We start from the raw sequence: 22,220 nt of genomic DNA on the forward strand, positions 1-22,220 counted from the left end.
TTGGTTAATTTATAAATTAATGAAAATATCATGGACCAAGCATTTAGCGAGGAATGTTGTCGTGGGAAGGGGGAGCCCGGTTCTCATTTGTGTAAGTTTGTGTGTATGTGTACGCGCTTGTATTCACAGAACATTTTTTTTTGGGGGGGGGGGGGGGCTGCTGAATTTTTAACCATGCTCTGGCTATTTCCACTGTTGACTATTAATCATGTTTCCTATCTCCTGAATTGCATACTAATTCAATGAACCCATTTCTGCATACAGTGTTTTACGTCAGGCAATGATTTTTTTTTCTTTCCTGCTTAACGGCATGGAACATTCTTTTCATGGCGCTACGTATCTGGAGATGCCGGTAAATGTACGGTATCTTCTGTTAAAGCTGGACGACAGGGTCTATTGCCTTGTCACCCTGACTAATGGATTCACTGCTCCTTAAGGCGTTACCATTGACCCCGCATTGCTTTATACTGTTCTTTTGTCAAAATGCGCAAGACAATGCTCGAGTGTCATGAATGTATATCATCGATTTACCTCATTTGCATTATGCTCTCCTTTAGGTTCATCGTGTTCAAGTGAGAACCATTCTAAAAAACAAATGTGTACCAGTTGCTAGATTGCACCCATTTGTATTTCTCATCTTTGTCCCCGTGTGCTTGCGCAAAATCTTCAAGATGATCGCTATGTTCGTTGCCCACTAACACGCTCTAGTGTGCTGACTTATTCATTTCAACCATTTCTTATATGCATCCTGCCATTTTCTTGCTGAGTTCGTGCACATGCGCTATATACTATTTATCGAAGTATCAATAAGATTTGTACGTTTCACTTGTAACACACACTTATCGGTTTTTATATTTTCTTCTTTCAGGTGAGTACAACCACTTTTGGAGACGTCCTCCCGATCTGGACACTGTAAGGCTGTGTATTTTCTGTTTATGAAAATCCGTTAAAAAAAAAACGGTGGACTTGAGTCATCCTCATATCCGGATAGTACGGCTGAACGCACCTTCAGAATTATCTCATACTGCCGTATTATGCCAAGGAATATCCTATTTTTATCGTCAGTAGGAAAAGACAATACGCGCTAACGTATCGTATGCCACCAGCGGAAACTGAAACGATCTCATGGTTCCAGCTGAGCAGGCCTGGCGGGGCTTCGTTTTGTCTCCCTCGCTTTCGCCGCGAAGCGCAGTGAGTGAGAGACCCGGTAACTTTTCCTGCATTGTTCACGGCATCTTTTGATTGATTGATTGATATGTAGGGTTTAACGTCCCAAAACCACTATATGATTATGAGAGACGCCGTAGTTGAGGGCTCCGGAAATTTAGACCACCAGGGGTTCTTTAACGTGCACCCAAATCTGAGCACACGGGCCTACAACATTTCCGCCTCCATCGGAAATGCAGCCGCCGCAGCCGGGATTCGAACCCGCGCCCTGCGGGTCAGCAGCCGAGTACCTTAGCCACTAGACCACCGCGGCGGGGCAACGCGGCATCTTTTAAAAGAGAGACATTGCGAAAATATTAAATTTGGAAAGCAATAAAGAATATCAGGAAGAGAGCAGAGTGGGTCAGGGAACAAATGGGTGTTAATGACGTCATAGTTGAAATCAAGAAAAAGAAATGGACACGGACAGGGCACGTAGCGCGTAGGCAGGATAACAGCCGCTCAAAAAGGGTAACTGACCAGATCCAAAAAAAGAGGCAGCTGTTCGAGGGGCAGTCAGAAGAGTCGGCCTACGGCATTTTCACCTTCATCGAAAATCCAGTCACCGCAGCCATGATTCGATCCTGCTGCCTGCGGGTCAGCAGCCGGGTACCTCAGCCACTAGACCGCCATTTAATAAAACAAAAATGTGTACGCTATAAATTGTCATGTACTACAACTCTCTAATATCAATAACTGCCCTGAAGTCAATAATTAAAAAAGTTAATTAAGCATTTTGCTTGAGTAGTCACAACAGTGCCATTTTAGCTTGCGCAATTTCCGCCGCAACGTCAAGTTTGCAAATGACCGGATCTTTACTTTACTATTCTATATAAAAAAAAACACCCTGAATAACGCCAGAGTACCGTGCGGTGGTAATTACGGAAGCAGCTCGCTTCTTTGAACTCATCAAAACTGTGGCGATTCCTGCGCAAGTGTGCACATGTCAGCTGCACCGTGTTTAAGAGGCAAGGGAACATTTCCGACTCCTTCATTCTGAGTTGAATGCAAGACAACTATTTTCTTGAATTTTTCTTGCATCCTATTTCGGCTGTGCGCTCGAGTATATATAGGAGCAAGAAGGCCGCGCTTCGACAAAGCAAGCGAGCCTCAATATGGCAGCGGTCTGCCGGATCGTTATTTCGGAAACCTAAAGTGCGATTGTGCGAGGAGGAGAGTTTGAGGTGATACGAGCGCTGACGATTGGATTCCCTCTCCCGAATCCCCATTCGTGGCGAACCTTTTGGGCAAAACGAAGCGGGACTAGGACGGGGATAGCAGTGGGCTCGCGCACTTCATTTAATTGAAAACCTGTCAGGTTCGGGAGCGCACGATCTTACGCTAGAACGATTCCTTATCGCCATTACGGGGCCCGCACTCTTTTTCGATCACCGCTGCGGCCCGAGTAAATAGCGAGCGGCCCGTACATGCTCCATCGCCGGGCTCGTGACAAGGCGCTCTTAGAAGTCGCCTTGATGAACGACGCTATTTTAGCGCGCGCTCCAATGCATTCCCCCGTCCCTTCTATAAACCGGGAAACGGGCCGGGTTATGCTACGCCTTCATCGCGCACGCCCGCCAAGGGCCGATTCGTCCGTCCATCTTCTCGTGGCGACGTATAGGCGGTGCTTCGATCCGTCCTCAACACGTTTCGTGCGCCATTCAAAGTCGGTGGCGTCGGTGGATTCGAAGGCGGCGGCCGGGTGTCTTGGCGAGCATGTATACACATATCCAGCGCTTATGTCTCTTCTAAAGGGATGCCGCTAATGCGTTCGTCAGCGAGACCGACTGGCGCCGGGCTTTCGGAAGTGCGGCACACGCTCTTTCTAGCTGCCCCTTTATGTTATATCAACGACGGTGCATAGGCGTCGGCACGGATGCCACGACGTGTTAATCATCGAGATGTGGGAGCGGTGTTCGTCTTTCTTCGTGCCCGCGCTCTCGGCGACACAATTGATTGAGAGGCTCTCAGCCCGGAGGGCTGCAGCGGCCCGCAACGCGCTAAGCGCAGCGTCGTAGTTGTGGGTGATCGAATGCGTATATGCAGGATCTTTTATAGAGAAGCGGAGGATGTTCTGTGGACGAGCTTGGAAGCCACCCGCCAAGAATGACGCGCCATGCGAGTGGAGCTCATACATAATGGCGGAGAGAAACTCTTTTGCCCTTTGGAAGGATAAGGGCGCGCAGCTTCGTATAGCCTCTCACCCTCTGCTTTTATAGGGAGGGGGTGCGGCGCCAAGTATACGTGGCGCTCGCAGACGCGCTGCACAGCGTACGTGTGGTCAGACCTTTAGTCGACCCTTCGGCGGTGCCGTCGAAACGCTGGTCGCGTGGGCTTGCTCTGTGGCGAGAGTGAGGCCGGTGTGTGAGAGCGTTGGTGAGGAGCGTTGGTGTACACGCTTGCCAGCATGAGGAGAGTGTGTTGTGGCAGCGATGCTTCCCCAAGCTTCCTTGGCGAGGGGGGCATGTCATGCACATGAGCAGAGTTTGACACGTTGCTTGCGTTCCAGCGAAGGTGCTATAATTTCCTTCATTGCGGTGGTGGTAATACGAGATTAGGGCGAGTGGGCGGAGGGAGTGGGCGACTACCACCACAAACATTATTGTAGCATTACAGCGTGACCGTCAATGAACATATCGGCGCGCCATAGCCTAACATGAACTGTCAAATAAAGGGTAATAATACAATACAGAAATAGTGAGAAAAGGCTTGAAAAGCATAGAAAGACATAAAAAGACTTGAAAAAGAAATGGAAAAGAAATAGCCATGTGTAGAGGGCGTCAACTTTGATGGCTCAACAGGAATTACTGACGCTGACCACACTCTGGCAAGAACTGTCGAAATAAACGCTTCCGTAGTTACCGTTCTCACGACATGGACGTTCATTTCGCGTTATGCCATTTTTTTCATTTTAAAATATTTTTTTTCACTTATTTGACTGCCGTCAAAAAGTAGACAAAACAAGATGAAACATTCTGTCCCTTTTTCATCTTTGTGGGTCGCCGCTCCAAGCAAAAATGGTGCTCATTACATTTGCACCATCTTCATTTCCTTAACTCGTGATTCACCCGCTGACGTTCTCCTATCATTCCTACGAGAAACTCCTCTTAAGGTAGCGGGATATCTCGCTCGTTCCCCTTGCGATCAGTGTTTATATATATATATATATATATAGCTGACTTCTCACACTCTGCGAGTTGTATTCTTCTCTCTACTCGAGGAAATGGCAGCGGAACCTGTGCGTATTGCCTATCAATACGACTATTGTGAGTTCTTTCAGGGTGAATGCGTCTCAGCTAAAATGAGAAGCTTTCCTCCTGTATTCTCATTGAGAGCACCGCTCAAAGCTTCACTCTGACTGACTGTTTTTGCTTTTTCTTTTATTATTATTTTTCATTTGTTAAGCTTTTGGTGTGCCGGGTGGTGCATGCTTAGTGAAACGAAGACAGTGACGATTTACAAAAAGGCCAATACATGCATGGCGCCTGTTTTATTGGAGTTTTAATGTGGAAATAGAGAATAAAATGTTACTACAGCTACTCACCGGGAGAAAGGTTCAGGGGACCTGGAGGGGGCCACCCCTCGCAACCGGAGAACTGACATGTGTTTGAGCTGGGCCCTCCTTAGAGACAAACCGCACACCTTGAACGAATGACTAGTAATACCACGTTACAGTATCCCTTCATTTGTTGCGGTCCTCCGTTCACAGTCGATGACTTAAAAAATGGAGTATTTTTAATTAGGTAGTGGGCTGATTGTACATCAACCAATACTGCTATGTTTGAAACTTATAATAAACTCTGAACATCTTACTTTAGGGTATTCTCTTTAGTATAGCTGCTTAACACACCACGCACGCTAATAATAACAACCTGGATGAAATGTTGGCACCGTCTTTGATGGGTATTATTGACCAACTAAATGAACTGTATTGCTATAGCGATCATGAACACTCCATAATGTCGCTGTCGCCGTCATGTTCTGTATATGCCATCGCACCCGGTGTCGTATATTCCAAGTGCGAGCGAAAGCTTGCGAAGGCTGCAGACGGGCGCAGCTTGCAAGTGGACAGGTACGTACGTTGAGGTAGCGCGCCAGTCGGCTCCCGCAAACTAAGGAGCAAGAATGAACGGATGCCAGCGGAGGGGAGCAAGGGCGTGGCTGCGGCGCCATCTCGGTATACATCACAAAAAGGCTCCTAGTCTTGTACGTACTGTGATCCTACGGCTTACTTTGCGTTGAGTATACCGGCAGCATGAATACTTCGCTTACTGGAGCGGCCGTATTACCTTACGCCAGCGTTGATCGAGTAGAGTTTAAGCGAGATTTGATCCGAATAGCGTTGCCCGCTCGCCTTACTTCATGCATATTGCGATTTGACGTTGTTGCATCTATTCATTCGCCCTTGCAGCGAAACTTCATTCGCCCTTGCAGCGATTCGCCCTTGCAGCGAAACTGTGACTTTTTGCGCACCAGTATAAATATTTGATGGCCGTTTTGAGGCTCGTAAACACTTTGACGGGCCCTATTACAATATAAACACTGTTGAACCCTTGAATAACGAAAGCACTTGAGAACGATGTTCTCGCGGCAACGAAGGAATCTGGCGTTCCCGTCAAACAGCAAAAAGCTTTTTAAACAACACTCCCGCAATAATGAATGTTTCAGGTAGTGATCCACAACATTTCTTCAAACCAATGAGCCAGTTGTAAACACTGAATGTCGAAAGCTATAGCACCGCTCATTCGACAAGTCGGGCACGCACTTTCCTGCCAACAAGCATTGGTGTGACCATTGATGTCTATGCATTTGGTCACACGATGACGATAGCAACAACACTTGTTCTTTAATTTTTTTTTTGTTCGCTGATAACAGTACTTTGCCATAGCCTCAGTTGGCAACTACGTTGCCACATGATGTTTCAAGTGACGACAGCCATGAAAAAGACGTAATGTCGACCTATATTCTGTGTGCTTCCTAACTGCTTCCTGCTCCCCTCCTTGACGTCTAACTGCTAGATTCTTCTGACATTGATCGCCCTTTCTTTGGCACACACGACAAAGATGAAGCTATGCAAAGCTTACGAAGTGGCGAGACATTAAGAAATTGCTGTGTTATTGTTATATTTTCGCGACGTGAAACTCTTGCGAGGACAACGAAAAATCGTTTCTCTGGAGATTTCATTAGTTAGGCGTGTGACTGCAGGGAACAGATAATTTAAGAAAAATGGCATTATAGGATAGAAATAACTAGATACAATCGCAAAAAGTAAAAGTGCGGAATATAGGAATTCACTTATTAAAAACAATAATACGCTTTAACTTTCCGTCGTCGCAAAACACAGAACAACGTAAAAGTGGATTCTGTGGATAACCAATCGAATTACAGAAGAAAACTGGGTGTAGATTGACAATGAATTATAAAGCATTCAAGAACCGGAGTTATAGTCACTTTGTGGGCAACTGGTGCACGTGCGCCATATAAACATCTTGAAGCATCAAAACTCTGCGCGACAAGAGGCCCCGATAAGGTGCCCGCAAGTGGTCAGGCTCTCCTTGATTGACAGGCTGGTGTAGGGAATAGAATCGTCATGTGTGAAGTGGCACCTTGGAAAATCGCCGCCAATCATCGGGGGAGTCGTCTCTATAGCCAGGATGACAGCTCCGTCTCGTCCATGAATTTCAGAAAGTTCTGAAGCGTATAGGGCCCCTATATAGGAGAGCATCACCTATAGTGGTTGTGGGATGTTAGACTCGACGAATGATAAACCAGATCAAGGTGATTTCTCCGCTGGCTGTGAGTGGGACAGGTCATCAGGGGACGCGTGATAGTTTGCGGTTCCACGCAGGATGCATAAGCTGCAGACGGTGCCAAGCTAAGCCGGTAGCGTCAGTTCCCTCTCCACATGCACCTGATCTGTAGGTAGGGGACTACCGTCGTAGGAGACTACCGCGGCATGCCTCAGAGTCATATCATTGTTGATTATTTTTCACGTTCTGGGCTGGGACAAGGAAACGAGAAAGAAGAAGAGCGCGAGCGAGGGACGCGGGGACGCTCAATTGACAGCAGAGCGCTTCCGAACGCAGCTAAATAAACAAGTATTTTTTGCCTTATACCTTAAAGACGGAGTTGAGTCTGATCGCAGTGTCTGGAACGACATCGTCTAAACATCATGATTCGGGGACACAAACATTCAAACTACTTTATTTAGTTTTTTCACAGTCCGCAAGCATTTCAAACGCGATGAAAATAATTTTGCTTGAATAACAAGGTCCCTTTTCTCTGCGTTATTCTCTCTTTCTTTTGCTTATTGTTTCTGTGCAAATATGTATTGCTGCTTGTGTTCACCTTATATTGTTTGACTCGCGGGTTTTATTCGTAGGTGTCATAGGAGGTAAACATTTGCATATCTAGAAGAAAGTGAAGCCTGAGCAAGTTTGCTCATAAAACGCTATTAGGGGTTTTTTTTTTTTTCTCATGGCGACGATCTAAGCAACATCCGTTCGGAAAGCGCAATGCTTTCGGCTGTAGTCAAAGCGTGGACGCCAAAGGGGATCTAACCACGAAAGAAAAGGAACCTATAGGACATCTGTCTCGAGAAGTAGCGTTGTGGCGTTCATGACTGACGGTGGGGACTCTCAATAACTCGTTGTGCTGTCTCTCTGAGCGCGAAACGGCACCCATCTCTCTCGCACGTAACCCTTTTATTCAAAGTGATAGCGCCGTAAAACGTTCAGCTCCTTCCTCTCCCGGAGGCTTTCCCCGCGCACTCTTACAAAACCGTTACCTATACACGTAAAAACAGAACCTAAAGCTCTGGGCCACTCACGTACGCAAAAGCGCACGTGCCGCCGGGCGGGCGTTCTACGAATGGCAGAACAGCGCCAGACGAAGAGCTTGCAAGGAATAGGCTTGCCAGAATAAAAAGCATCGAAAGAAGACAGCGCGCGTACGCGGGTCCGCGTGGCGGAGACGAGCGAGTGCCCGAGGCGACAGCGGCGGCGGGCAAAAGATGACAGCGCCGCACGCGTAGTGAGCCTAGGGACGCTCACTCCCTAGCGGAGGCAGAGTCTCGGAGCCCGTTGCCTGGGCAACGGCCCTCACGTGACTCCGGGAGGGGCTCTGGCCAGCAGCGCCGCCGCTTCCTACCTCTGGCAAGGCGTCTGGCGGTGGTGCCTGTCAGCTGACGGCGGCCAGCGGCACGGAGCGAAGAAGTCGTGCGCTTCCTGTGCGGTGTCTGTTGCTTCAGCTTCCGGCGGGACCGTTATGGCGATCGTGATGCAGGCCAAGCCGACCGTGAGTGTCGCTGCCGCCGGCGGCATCCTTCTTCTTCTTCCTCACTCGGGACGCACAACAGGCGCGACAGATCGCCTCCTTTCTTTCCCGCCGGTGGTGCGTGTTGCGCGCCGGCAGCAGCAGCCTGTTAGCGGCAGCGTGCTGGCCTGACCGGCGTCTCGCTGATCGCCTGACGCGCGGAACCCTCCCTCGGCGATGGCGGTCCGCTTGGTGACGCGCGTACATACGTCCACCAACATAACGGTCCATGCGCTTGACATCGAGTAGCGGCACTTATCGTCGCCGCATCAATCAAAACGCTTCTTATGTGACGCTGGTCTACCCTAGCCATGCTTTTCAGCGCTGCTTTTGTTCATGCCGTTAGTGACATTTCCCGATAATTCGCTGCTGGGCAAGTTAAGACATCGTGCCGTAACATTCATTCCAACCGCCAGATTGTTCGCATCTCCGCTAGGCAGAACGGGCGAGGATAATTGCGCATCCTCAGCCATTATTCCTCGCAGTGCGCTGCTGATCTCAAACGCATGCCTGCGTGCGTGCAATACTTTTCACGCATACCCGCTTCCGGTTTCGTGCTGTTTGAACGTCACGCATCGTTTAACAATGCGCAACGACGCTTACGTCATTCGTGTGATGCTTCTATTGCTCTGACATTGTTGTTGTTTTTTATCCTCTCGAGAAATTCTAGCCGAACAAAATGGCGTATATGCGATTCATCCGTGCCTGCGCTTGTGCTGCTGTGACCAGCATCGTAACGAATTTCTGCCTGATCTACCAACAAGTACATATTGCGCGCGACATGGTGCCGAATAAGTGAGATTTGCCGTCTCGAGTGATTCAGGTAAAATGCTGCTTACGTTCTCGTAAGTTTATCTATACATTTTTGAGTGATAAGGAGTAACGAATAATTGAGAAAAGTGCCACTGTGACACTGTGCGCGCTTGACATGCGCCCAGTCTGAAATTTCGATAACGCACAACGCTGCATTTGGTAATGGTAACTGCCGGGGTTTTACATCTTTGATCACACGATGTAGTCAACGTACTCGGAGTAGTTTGACGCACACGTAAATTGAAGTTCCCGGGTGACCTTGCTTTTTGTCCCTATCGAAACGCGGCTGCTCTGATGGAATCTAACACGTGTTCTCGAGCTAAGCAGCGTGACAGCTTGCCCTGCTAAGCTGCCACGGCGGGTGAACTTGACAACATGTAATGAACGAAACTCCTCAATGGATCACTTGCTTACCCTTTGTTAAATGGTAAAAGAGATCTAGTGGCTAAGCAATGCAATAACGCCAATGAAGAGAGCTCCTCTAATGACCTTCTAAGCTGCCACGGCGGGTGAACTTGACAACAAGTAATGAACAAAACTCCTCTATGGATCACTTGCTTACCCTTTGTTACATGGTAAAAGAGCTCTAGTGGCTATTCGAAGGTCGTTATTCGAGAGCTCCTCTAAAAAAGAAATAGTTCGCTGTAGAGGATCTGATGCAGTTTTCACGAAATACCTTGACATAAACTGCGACGCACAAGAGATAAGAGAACGTAACTTGCGGAAGAAAAACGAAACAATGAAAAACTAGCAAGCGCATGCGTATTGAGAGGCGCGTCAGCGTTTTTCTTTTTTTTTCCGAGCGAGAGTCCTTACGGCTACGTGGGAGGCTTATCTAAGGTGATGTTGATGTCTGCTGTAAAATAAATGAGCTATAAATCCAGTTCCATACTGCGAGTGTCGTATGAAGAATCGCGCACATCGCGTTTCGCCAAACGTCATCGCTTGTAGCTGCAGGCTCCGAATACGCATAAGTGGACGCACCTCAAATGGGTGCCGAATCAATTCGCGTATTCCACGCCCGAATCACTTAATCGCCCGTCGGTGGAGGTTCTGTTGTTGTCGGAAGTGGATGCTCGACGTTGGGTCTCCTGAGAATGCAGTCCGTGTCGAAGCGCGCGTCGGACGAGATCAGAGCCGGGTGCCAGACAGCCGCACATGACGGGGCGAGAGCAAGCCTTCCCACGTTCATTGACGCGTTTCCTTTCCGCCTTGGCTTCTCCGGCGACCAACGCGAGTGTGCCAGAACGCCGAAACAGCGCATTCACTCTCCAATGCCTCTTGCGCGGCTTTTGAAGGGGTTTGACTGCGCCTAAGTCATTCAATCGCATCTGTGTGGAGTTGATGCAATTGCCTGCAAATAAATCATCCTATTCACTATTTCAATGAGTCCAGGGCGTGCCAATGAAGAGATTCAGTGAAATTTACGAGGCTTCCCTGCCGGGTTCGAATCCCGGCTGCGTTTCCGATGGAGGCGGAAACGTTGTAGGCCCGCGTGCTCAGATTTGGGTGCGCGTTAAAGAACCCCAGGTGGTCGAAATTTCCGCAGCCCTCCACTACGACGTCTCTCGTAATCATATGGTAGTTTTGGGAGGTTAAACCCCACATATCAATGAATGAATCAACCAATCAATCAAATCAATCGAGGCTTCCCTGCCTATTACAGTTCAGCAGCATACACTGACGACATAGACGATCTGCACACATGCGCATGAGCAACAGAACACACGTTATACGCGTGTAGAATCATACAAAGGACGCAACAAGTGCGAACAACTCTGTAGATAAAAACATTTGGGGAAAACACGGCATCGGAGGCAACATTTGTCCGCGATATTCTATGCATAAGCCCATCATAAAAAACTGTGAAGCTGAGATCTTTACCATATAATAATATCAAAACCATTTCGTGTTGAAGCGTTTATACAGAGGTACAATGTTATTATCGCGATTTAGGCTCCGTAGTTAGGGTTTGGTGCTCTAGAATCGATGTTTTTTTTTTGTGAGCTTCAAAGCATATACACACAAATGCACTCGGCTGTGTTATTTCTTGAAGCATTGAACTACCGCTTTTTTTTTCATTTGCTACGGTTACAAAGTCCATTACGCCCATTACAATGTGACGTAACTCTCCGAAAACGTGAGTAGGAAGATAGCTTGCAATAACGTATCGCAGATATTGCGCATATCCCTGCTTGAAAAAAATAAGGAAGTGTAATCACTTGCGCTCTTGATATCCCCATTTCTAAGCTTCGCTTGTGTAATCTTTCTTGTCACGTTTTAACGAGACCTCCTCTTTTAAGGCTTGTTTCACGTCAATTCCGGTGTCAGTGTCGGCATCCTTCGTCATGAGCAACAAGTTAGCATTGTCATTGAGCGAGAAACTGCGATGAACGCCAATAAAAATAATAAATCCGAGCCGGAATCCAACCCAAGCCATCTGCGTGGCAAGTAGGTATCATAACGTGGATCCACACTACTTGAAACTGCTCCTGCGAAAACCGTTGACAGGTTGTTTTTTATGTAGCGCGAGGATTCGCTTAATACGTAATACTGCGTCGCAGATGTGTAGAATCGCACCAGGCTTTCTACACCGCGTGAGTTAGCCCAACGTGTGGGTTGCCTAAAGGCCCACCTGTTAGAAAACGTCCTCTCATAATATTATAATCAGCAACACTATCAGCAAAGTGTGCAGCTTCGTAGGTGGACATATGAAGGCATAGTTGGTGCTTTTCCAGTGCGCAGAATTAGGAATTATAGCTTAACTTCACAACTTTGCATGCAGTGGGCATCGTAGGAAAGTTTATATGGAACAATGTTGCGCATGATTTTTTTTTTAGCTGCCCTGTTGAGGCGCCTACCGGGAAACTATATTCCAGGCTAGCGTTTTGGAAGGCGACATGAAGGGTTGCGCTCTCGCGTTGTACTCTGGAAGGCGACGCTCTGGCTTTCTGCAAGTTTTACAGCGAAAGCTGTTACGAAATCACAACGAGGGTCGCGTATACGCCGTATAGTTGTCCGCCACCGCCGCTAGTGTCCGTAACCACTGTCACGCGAAATAAATTTAGCGAATGAAAAACACCAAAGGCACGACGAGATTCCAGCCCTGGTCGCCAGCTTTCCAGGCCAGTGTTCTGCCACTGAACCACGCCGGCGATTGAAACGTTGTTGCAAACTGACGCTATAGGCATGTTTTACGTCGGGAAACGAATCGCGTTAATAGGAGTAATAAAGCGTTGTAGAACAACCGAGGCACAGACGATGCAATTTGCGTAACGGGAAAGAGTCGTCAAATGCTCGAACCCATTACTAAAGCTTCAGGCATAATAATTCATTGTCATCATGCAGCCACAGCATCCAAAATATTGCATAAACTTCCTTGGCTGTATGTGTGTAGCGGGTACCTCGCTTCTACGAACAACGACGAAGGATGGTAGTGAATACCTCCCTACAACAACAACAAAAAAACTGTGATGAGTAATGACGTAGTGGGTACCCAATTGTGCTTGTAGCAGTTACCCCAATAGTTTAAAAAAATTTGAGAAAGACCGCTCTTCCACCTGCGACTGTGCTGCGCGTTCCGCGCAGGCCTGGCGTTTTCTTTTTTTAATAAACGATGCCGTACATGAGGTACGAACACAAACGGTCATCATCAACCAATGATAATGTATCAGTCTTGCGTCCCAAAACCACGATATTGTTATGACAGACTCCGTGGTGTAGAGCTCCGGAAATTGAACCGTCTGACGTACTGTGCACTCACATCGAACAGTACGTGGGCGTTTCGCCTTCATCGAAATGCTACCGCCGCAGCCGGGATTCGAACCCGCGACCTTCGGCTCAGCAGCCGAGTCGTCAGCATGAACCGGCATGCGCTCACTTCGTATTCCTCTTCGTCCTCTTCATCTTCTGCTTCGCTTCCGGAACAAGAGTGCCGACTTCTTCGACGTGCGATGCCATGACTAAAGGCGAAACAATTATTACAAAGAGAGAGAGAAAGAGAGAAAGCGAAAAATGAAAAGACAAATAAAGATAGAGAAAGGGAGAAATTCTAGGGCAAACTGTTTCTTCGCGAGGCGATATTGCAGCTCGCGTACCCACGAATCGAAGGCAAGCGTCTCATCAGCCACTCGGCTCTCCGGACACGCTAGCAAAGCATAGCATAGCCTTGTATAGTATAGCATAGCATATAGGAAGGGTATGGGAAATGCCAGTGAGGCAGAGGAGGACAGATATGAGGGTGAAGAGGATGAAAATATGGAGGAGAGAGATAAAAGTGTAGCATGAAAAAGGTAGAGATAGAAAGCACGAAAGGCAGAAAAGGGAGAAGAAGAGAGAAAGAAAGCATGATATAAAGAAAGATAAGAATAAGAAATACAAAGTAATAGAGAAGGAAAGGAAGAGAAAACTTAAAGAACAGCAATACAGCAACAGACTACCTACAGGCACCCATCAGCTCCGCTGTCTTTTTAGCTTTGCGGCTGCAGTGTTAGCTACGTCATCTTTGTTGCTGTATTTTTGTGTGTGTCTATGGATTTCTTGCCTGATTAAATGATTTCCGTGCTACGATTTATGCACTCAAATGAGATGGAGAGAAAGCGAGAGCTTTCATGAGATGCGACGTATTCATGATTTCCGACTGTTTCGGCCTTGTGAGCATTACAGTGGCGTAGAGGCATGTAATATATGTATACGTGCGCCATAATATGTCTGTATAAGAAAGAGTAGAAGTGGAATAATGTACTATGCGATGTTGGTGCAGGTTCAGAAACGCCAGATGGTCAAAATTTCCAGAGTCTTCCACTATGGTGTCTATCATAATCATATCGCGGTTTTGAGATGTAGAACGCGCACGATAATATTATCATAAAGATTTGCGAAAGTGATGCAAATACAACTTCTTCATTCGCATCGCTTTACGTAGCCAGCAAACTTCGTCAATGAATAGCGAGCCAGGGTTCGATTTATGAAGTTGAAGAATGCAATATTTGATACTTAAACATTTTCATGCCTGAATTGAAAGGTCATACTTAAATCTCAAATGTTGTACTGAGACTCCTTTTCTGGCTCGTAAGGCATCATGTAAACAAGACAGAGCTCTACTCGGAGTGGTGATGCATGTCACGTTTGTTTTCTTTTGTATTATTTCCGAGCCAGTTGCGAGCATCAGTGCTTTTTTTTCTGTTAGCGTGGCCTTCTTCTAAATTGTAGTTTTATAAGAATGTATAACAACTGCCCGTGGCATCGGAAGGTAAACAAGTTGTATGTGGTAGAACTATTTTTCGCTACATATAAATAAATTGAATATGTAGCAATAGACGTTCAGCAGCGAAGAAAATAAGAGTAGACAGGCTGCCATATTTAAATACAACAGGTTGCTCGTGTTTCACGAATCATGCATTGAGGCAGTACGAGGCGTTGCGTGATCGAGAATCTGTGTGTTTTATGTAAACGACAATTAGCGAAGACGGATTCGGCCAGAATAACTCGTATAGGGTGATGATCTAGTTGTAGACAGGGCGTCCGTTACTGCAGTGCATGATGTTCTACTTGCTAAAGTGGTCGTTCCTTGTCAACAGTGTGTGTACTTATACACTTCGAATAGGAGTTTCGGAACGCGGAGAAAATAAGAAGTTGCCCCGGAGCACTAACGTTTCGACATGCTGCACTGATGTTACACTCGGCCTATACTAAATGTCTGGGTGATGAAGCGGTGACCGCTAACAATTCAACAAGGAGTACATGATGCGGCTGCATTGCAGACACTCTCGTTACGAAATTGCGATGGTAGTTGCTGGAGGCTCGCTTGCTTGCCGATTGAGATACGCTTGCAGCTCAAAACTATAAGTGCGCCATGCGGCCGAGTATTTGTTGCGGGTAGTGTGCAAGATAGCTAACCGTGATCATAGTGGTCGCCATAAATTACGTGAGAGGAGTTGCTCGCACAATCAGTTAATTGTATCATAAACAGGGCAGTTATGGCATCTCTATGGAAAACATTGCGATGTCGAAGATTTGAATCATGATATGTTAAAAGTAGAAGGAAATGAGAGGGAAAAACAGTAGCTAACCTGCGTAATGTCGGCCTAGTATGAAAATTTTATGAATTGTTTTTCGCGTATGGGTATCGAACACGCTCGACTGCGGTAGTTTACTGTCACTGGATTTATTTGACATCGAGAGTGGGTAGCAATTGATTAGCTTAATCTTTTTTTATATTATTTTACATTGCTACAGAGTATTTTATGTGTACTTATCCCACCTTTTAATGCGTTTCACTGCAACTATGCCAATACGATCTGGCGGTTCATGAAAGGCGCAAGGACACTTGGGACAGCGACATTTCTATAAGTGACAGCTTTCCGGTATGCAACGTATAATCTGGAAGGACTTAGCCGTGTGAACAGCTAGTGCTATACTCTCTACAGTGCACTTCAGTTGCGATTGCGGCCCCACTGATCAAAACATCGGCGAGAAAAGTGCTCAGCGGCATTGTGACTGGAAATGCCGATTGTGTGCATGCCATGTCTGCACAAGCCACATTGACCAGAGTCGCTCGTGTGCAAAGTGAGGTCTTACTACGTTTTAGAGGCAAAGGTCCTTAGGACTTAGCCTTGTATTCCGTTGTGGTCACTGTATAAAACTGCTGCGATAATCGAAACATGTGAAACACACACACGCACACACGCACGCGCACACACGCACACACACACACGCACACGCACACACACACACACACACACACACACACACACACACACACACACACACACACACACACACACACACACTATAAAGCTTTCATTACAATAGACTTCAACGCCAACTTAGGGTATCTATAAGATTAGAGATATTGGTTCCCGGCGAAAATAATCTATCTAGAAGACTATTGGTGGGTAGATCTCTACTTAAGTGGGCCTAGTTGTTCAAGCTACTCAAAGACACTTGCAACACAATGGCACACGTCGAGCACTATGTAGCCCATCAAATTACCCACGTTCAAATGGTATCTTGCGACCGATAAGATGACGCGTTTATATATTTATTTTTGGGGCGTATGCTCCTCTCCAGCCATACTTGAAATCCTTCTCACTATGTCTAGAACGACTGGAAGGCGAAATGAATTTACATTTCCTATGTTCATTCTTTGCCACTCAAGTTGCGTTATGTGGGCCAGTTAACGCTCGCGTAACGTATGGCTACCCATCCAGAGCTTCGGCCACTCGTCATCATTCACTTTGCGAAGATGTGTGCCCACTACACGTAATCAATAGAGGTGCATTGCATCGCAAGCTCGGACTACCTTCCCCCAATAATATAAATAATATTTGATAGGGTTCAATGCCCCCAAAACCACGATATGTTTATGAGAGACGCCCTAGGAGAGTGCTCCAGAATTTCCGACCACCTATATCCCAGTACAGAGGCGTCGATCATTTTTGCCTCCACCGAAATTGCTGCCGCCGCGACCGGGAATCGATCCCGCGACTTGAGAGTCAGCAGTCGAGCCCCGCGAACTCTGGACAATCCTAATTAAACTGGTAATTAAATAGTTTCCGAAGTCGCACCGCATTCGACAAGACACACTCGTTTGCCTGTCGGCTTCTAGTACGTATACGGGGCGCTCCGATGTGGCTAGCGGCGTGAGCAGGTGTCGCACGGAAACGATGATTTTGCTCCCAGTATATACCTACGATGCCAACGCCGACGTCAGATTGTCTGCGAAACGAGATCTTTAACCCAATCGTTTTAAAAGAATAATGGACAATAAGATAAGAGAGGTTGTGTCTGCTTTCTTTAGCGCTATATCACACATAATCAGTGTTATATAATGCCCGCTCGGTAAATACATTGTCGACTATCGAATTTATCCCTTCCGATTACGATCTGAAGTGTTGGGTACCCCTGTCCTTCTCAGGCTGTTCGGGATGGCGCATCTTCTCGGAATAGGTTGAATCGAATTCGTTGATTGTTTCCCGTGGATGACGGTCCGGACCCTTCCATCCGCGCGGTCTGTGGGTGGCCGTCAACCTAACGACGCATCGACGACGCATGCTCGCACGCTTGCATGCGCGCCCTAGTGGCGTGCACGTCGGGCCCTATGCGAAGTCGGAAACGGGGTGACGGGCGCGCACGCCATCGCCTTCCCTCGCTTCTCGTCGGACTCGTAATATCGCTAATGACTTGTCAGTCAGTGCTTGCGCAGCCAAATTGTTTTCGTCGTCGTCGTCTTGCAAGCGCACTCCCGTGAACTCACGCTGCTTTCTCGAGTACGATCGATTCCGCGCGGACCTCCCGGCCGCCGCCGGCGAGCGAGCCGCCCGAAAATAGCTGCGCGCGCTCCAGGGCTGCATTTTCATAAACGTCTCCGGCCTCTGCCCTCGGCTGTGCCGCCTCGGCGTCTGCTAAATGCAACAACCTCCCCGCTCCTCGAATTTTCTTTTCTTTTGCCGGACGTTCTTGGCGGTGTGAGAATTCGTCGCCCGTCGCGGACCGTTCTGCTCCCAAGTGGAGACGGGCCATCGAGGTGTGCACGGTGGTCTCAGAGGAAAGCCGGAGCGTCCGTACCTGGCTTACGAGCGTCGTCGCCTCCGTGTCAATCGCAATCACGTGACCGCGAGGCAGTTCTGCCTTTGTTATGGCGTCGTTCTTAGCCACACGGGAGCACTCTCTTCTTCACTGCTGCCGCTCGAAATATTCATTTTTAAAGGGTAAGATTGCTTCAGCTTGATCTGTACAGGCTAGACGGCCGTCTCGTTGACCTTCGTAGCAACAGCTGTAACCAAGAAAGCAGGAGACGTGGGCTGTGGCGCGTCTTATGGCCCATGTTTGGCTGCAGAATAGCTTGTAAAGTGTTATTACTTCACTGATACATGAATGGTCAGACCTTTCGGAGTTGCAGGTTCGAGACCGGTGCGGACATATTAATACAACGTTCGATTCATTCTGTTGAGCTTTCCATGGTGAATACCTCAGCACCTTCTATGCGTAATCCTAAAACATGTTGACCAATGTAAGCGTTAAATCTTTTGCTTTGCGATTTATTTATACTACAAAGAACCTTGCTAGCGATTCTATCTTTGCGAACCCGCCCGATGTTTATGTTACGGTCGGGGCTATTTTGGCACCAAATGGTATACCTAAATATTTTCACGGCTAGAAATGGATGACTGCAAGCGTATGGTTACTTTATGGCGGCGAATCTCCATATAACTTTGTGGGTTAAGCACGTCTGCTCAGCCAGTATTTCTCGGAGTAAGGTCACGTGATCACCTGTTTCTAGCCTCCTGACGCAGTCATCTGTCCGGAGTTTTTGAGCCAAAGCCAAAGCTGCAGTCTACGGATGCCGCTCTAGTGAACGAATAAGCTGCAATACGACATCATTGTCAGCCTAACTACGGCCACTGCCGGGCAAAGGCCTCTCCAATGTTCCGCCAATGAACTCGGTCCAGTGCTTGCTGTTGCCACTTTTTTTTTTCCCTGCCGACGTTAACCCTCTCTTGGAATCTACTCAGTTACCCTTAATGAGCAAGGGTTATCCTCCTTACGCGCTACGTGCCCGGCCAACGCCACTTGTAAAAATGCATAAGGCACTGGCCAGGCTTATGTTCATTTCAGCGATGGCTAGACGTAGATCATCAGCGTTGCACGGAATAGGTCCGGGGTTCGAACTCAGGTACAAGACAATTGCCCACTGGACGAAAAAAAAATCCGCAGGATGATGAAATCGGACAGGAAGATCTCGGGTGTAACCACACCGTAGACCATAGATCGCAATGCACTCCCTCATTAGAGCAGAGAATTGGCCACCCTGGTGCAAAACTTGGCCATTACCTCCCACATGAACACACCACTATACGCTACAACACAAACCTATATGTCTAATGACAGCCTGTTGCGGTGGTGGTGCAGTGGCTAGAGTGCTCGGCTGCTGCTCAGTAGGACCAGTGTTTGACCCTGCATGCACGAAGCGGTCGCCTTTCGATCTAAGCCTAAATGCAACATACCTGTACTGACGATAGTTATAGCGCGAGAACAAAACGACGACACGGAGACAAGAAGGACACGAAGGACACGTCATGCCATGCCAACTAGCCCAAGCTGCCACACTTCTAAGATACCTGTACTGTCTGATGTCAGTGCACGTTAAAGAGTCTCAGGTAGTCGAAATTATCCGGAGTTTTCCATCACGACTCGCTTCATTGTCATATCGTGGTTTTGCCACGTTAAAGCGGTACTTTATAGCTATGAAAGTTTAGCAAGAACTCTTGGCGCAGTTATTTGTTTCTGTGAGCTGTCCACGCAGTGAGCCTCGCTGGTATAGTACCCCTTAGTGACGCACAGACGCGAAGATGCTGGAGGGTTAGCGGCAAAAGCTCGCTTCACGAGATTTCGCTATACAATAATGGTTTTTTTTTTACCCTCACTCTGTTGTTTCTCTCAGCTAGTTTCAGTTTTATTTCCTCATTGTTGACGTCTCAGCTAGTTTCAGTTTTATTTCCTCATTGTTGACGTCCGCAGCAGCAGTATCGCACGAATGTAAGCTCTTTCTGTGGCTAGGTACGGGAACATTATTCCGATATAGTGCTAAAACTTTCGACTGCGTATATACAGCCGTCAGAATATTCCCTGTTCAGTGACGGCATTCGCCGTAACTCAAGCAAGTCCTGTACGTGGTTGCGATGTACGCTGTCCCGAGCAGTGCACGCAACACCCGCGGATGCCTCGGTTCGACTACGGTGCAGTGGCAGGCCGGACGAGCTGAGGTCGCTCGTTTTTCCCAATCAATTTGACGCGAAAACCTTCGCAAAGCGGCAAATAGCGACAGCTCAGCCTTGCCGCCAATACCGCGCTGCTCCCGCGAGCCGCGCGGGTTCGCCATGATGGATGGAGCTCTGCAAATTGTTTCCAAAAGTGCGCCCTGGGTTCGCTCGCTGGTCGTCGCCGCCGTGTTGTGTGCCCCTTTCTTCTTGCTTGGACAGGCGTTGCCTCCTCTCGTGTCGCAACCTACAATGGCCGTCTGCCTGCCTCCCGTGTCGCGTTCGACGGCATGGCCCCGATTAAAAATTGTTTTCTTGCGCCCCCGCCGGGTCCACCGGCGCTGTTCTTTTCTCGGAAATTCCTCTCTGCAATTCGGTGCAGCACGTGGGCACCCGAGATTCTTGTTCTTTCCTTCCGACACGTGTGGCGTCTGGCCACAGCCGCGTCTACCAACGTCTCGTATCTCATCGATGTTTATACACAGGGAGCGAGATCTGTCACAGACGTAAACCACCGTGGTTTACCTTCGAGGCTTGCCTTAAACCCCGACCCCCGAAGAGTTGTATTGATTTGCCCAGCGCACATTTCCTTTCGGTAGCATTCTGCAGCCGAAGCCTCCGTCTTGAGAATGCGCACGTCGCGAAACGTAAAAGCAACAACATGTCGGTGCGTGATTGTCGTCCAAGGCTATAGCGAGGAGATGGCGTACCAAGGTGCTGCTGCAACTCGACCTCTGTTTTTTAGTGCGCACAATGGAGGGGCTTCAGCGGGGTAGGGGCACGGATATGACTTGTATCGGCGAGAGCCTTTTTTTTTTTATTATTGGCAAGCCGTTTCACGATTCAGTATCGCTGTAGCTGCTGTGCCATAAAGCACGATTTGACTAGCTAGCTTTACAATTGTTTGAAGGGCGCCCCGCCGCGGTGGTCTAGTGGCTAAGGTACTCGGCTGCTGACCCGCAGGTCGCGGGTTCAAATCCCGGCTGCGGCGGCTGCATTTCCGATGGAGGCGGAAATGTTGTAGGCCCGTGTGCTCAGATTTGGGCGCGCGTTAAAGAACCCCAGGTGGTCGAAATTTCCGGAGCCCTCCACTACGGCGTCTCTCATAATCATATGGTGGTTTCGGGACGTTAAACCCCACAAATCAATCAATTGTTCGAAGGGCATCTGGTAACTTTCTGCACCTTGAGCATCATCGGGAGGAAAGCGCTTCCTGCATGTTAGAGCCCTCGAGACTTTTTCGTGCTGATCGGTCCGCAAGCATGAAAAGAATCATAATGTTATATTGTCTTGAGAAAGCAGCCACACTGCTGACAATGAGCGGTGGGCGGTTCCATGTGGCTTGGCACCCATTTGAGAATAATATATCATGGTTACTATACAGCGTAAAAGAGGGGCTGAACGAGAAGTAGCGCGGTCCCGTACTACTTCTCGTCCCCGTCTCATTTTACGCTGCTAACCATGTCATATAGCTTTGATACCAATTAGCCCCACGGTAATAAGTCCAAATAGCCGTTCTTCTTCAATTAGCCCCACTTTTTGTTTAAACATGCCCTGAAAATGCTTAATAAGTACAAATAAATACGCATACACACCCCATAAAGTGATAGGGAGGATGACAGCCGCTGCTGTTCAGTTGGTAGAGCATCGCACGCATTATTCGAAGGTCGCAGGTCAGGTCCCTGCCATAACGGCAAGTCCACTTTTCTTTCTTTACATTTACATTACAATTACTACAAGTAACATCCCCTATACTTTGCATGATTGTTCTTTCAGTTCTCATTATTAATTTGTCAAACAGAGGAAAAGACGTCCTCCAAATTTTCCACTTTTTTCCTTCAAGTAATCGGTAGATATTTTCGGTGACATCATAGTCTCCTTCATTTCGGAAAGTCATGGTGTTTCGCGTTTGCCGGAATAATTCGCACTACACAATGAAAAGTAGCGTTGTGCTTGCTATCTTATCCAAGATCGCCATATTGTGTGTTTTCTTGCCGCAGGCACCCGCGTGTTTCTTGCTCGTGCATTGAATCGCGGCATCCGTACGCGTGTTTCACCGAAGCTCGTACTCGGACGTCGCTTCCTCTCCGGTTCGCCGTGCACTGCGGCTTCCCTGGCGGTGGCCCC

The 22,220-nt window shown here is 47.8% G+C and overlaps 2 protein-coding genes across 7 annotated transcripts in view; one reads left to right on the forward strand and one right to left on the reverse strand.

Annotated features, from left to right (window-relative positions):
• bru3 (CUGBP Elav-like family member bruno 3) overlaps positions 1 to 22,220 on the forward strand; it is a 505,232-nt gene that overhangs the window by 218,525 nt on the left and 264,487 nt on the right. For 5 of the 6 annotated variants that reach the window (XM_075892460.1, XM_075892464.1, XM_075892462.1 and 2 more), the window contains exon 1: positions 8,346 to 8,502. The exons of the other annotated variant lie outside the window; for it this stretch is intronic. In XM_075892460.1, the coding sequence (XP_075748575.1) occupies positions 8,473 to 8,502 (30 nt within the window). In that variant the 5' untranslated portion in view covers positions 8,346 to 8,472. Of the gene's footprint in view, positions 1 to 8,345; positions 8,503 to 22,220 lie in introns of those variants that run through there. 6 annotated transcript variants of the gene reach the window in all.
• The window catches only part of LOC119171830 (uncharacterized), a 225,435-nt gene that overhangs the window by 92,931 nt on the left and 110,284 nt on the right, over positions 1 to 22,220 (reverse strand). The gene's annotated exons all lie outside the window — the stretch shown is intronic.

The sequence above is a fragment of the Rhipicephalus microplus genome, chromosome 4, assembly GCF_043290135.1.
Source record: "Rhipicephalus microplus isolate Deutch F79 chromosome 4, USDA_Rmic, whole genome shotgun sequence".
Classification (NCBI taxonomy): Eukaryota; Metazoa; Arthropoda; class Arachnida; order Ixodida; family Ixodidae; genus Rhipicephalus; species Rhipicephalus microplus.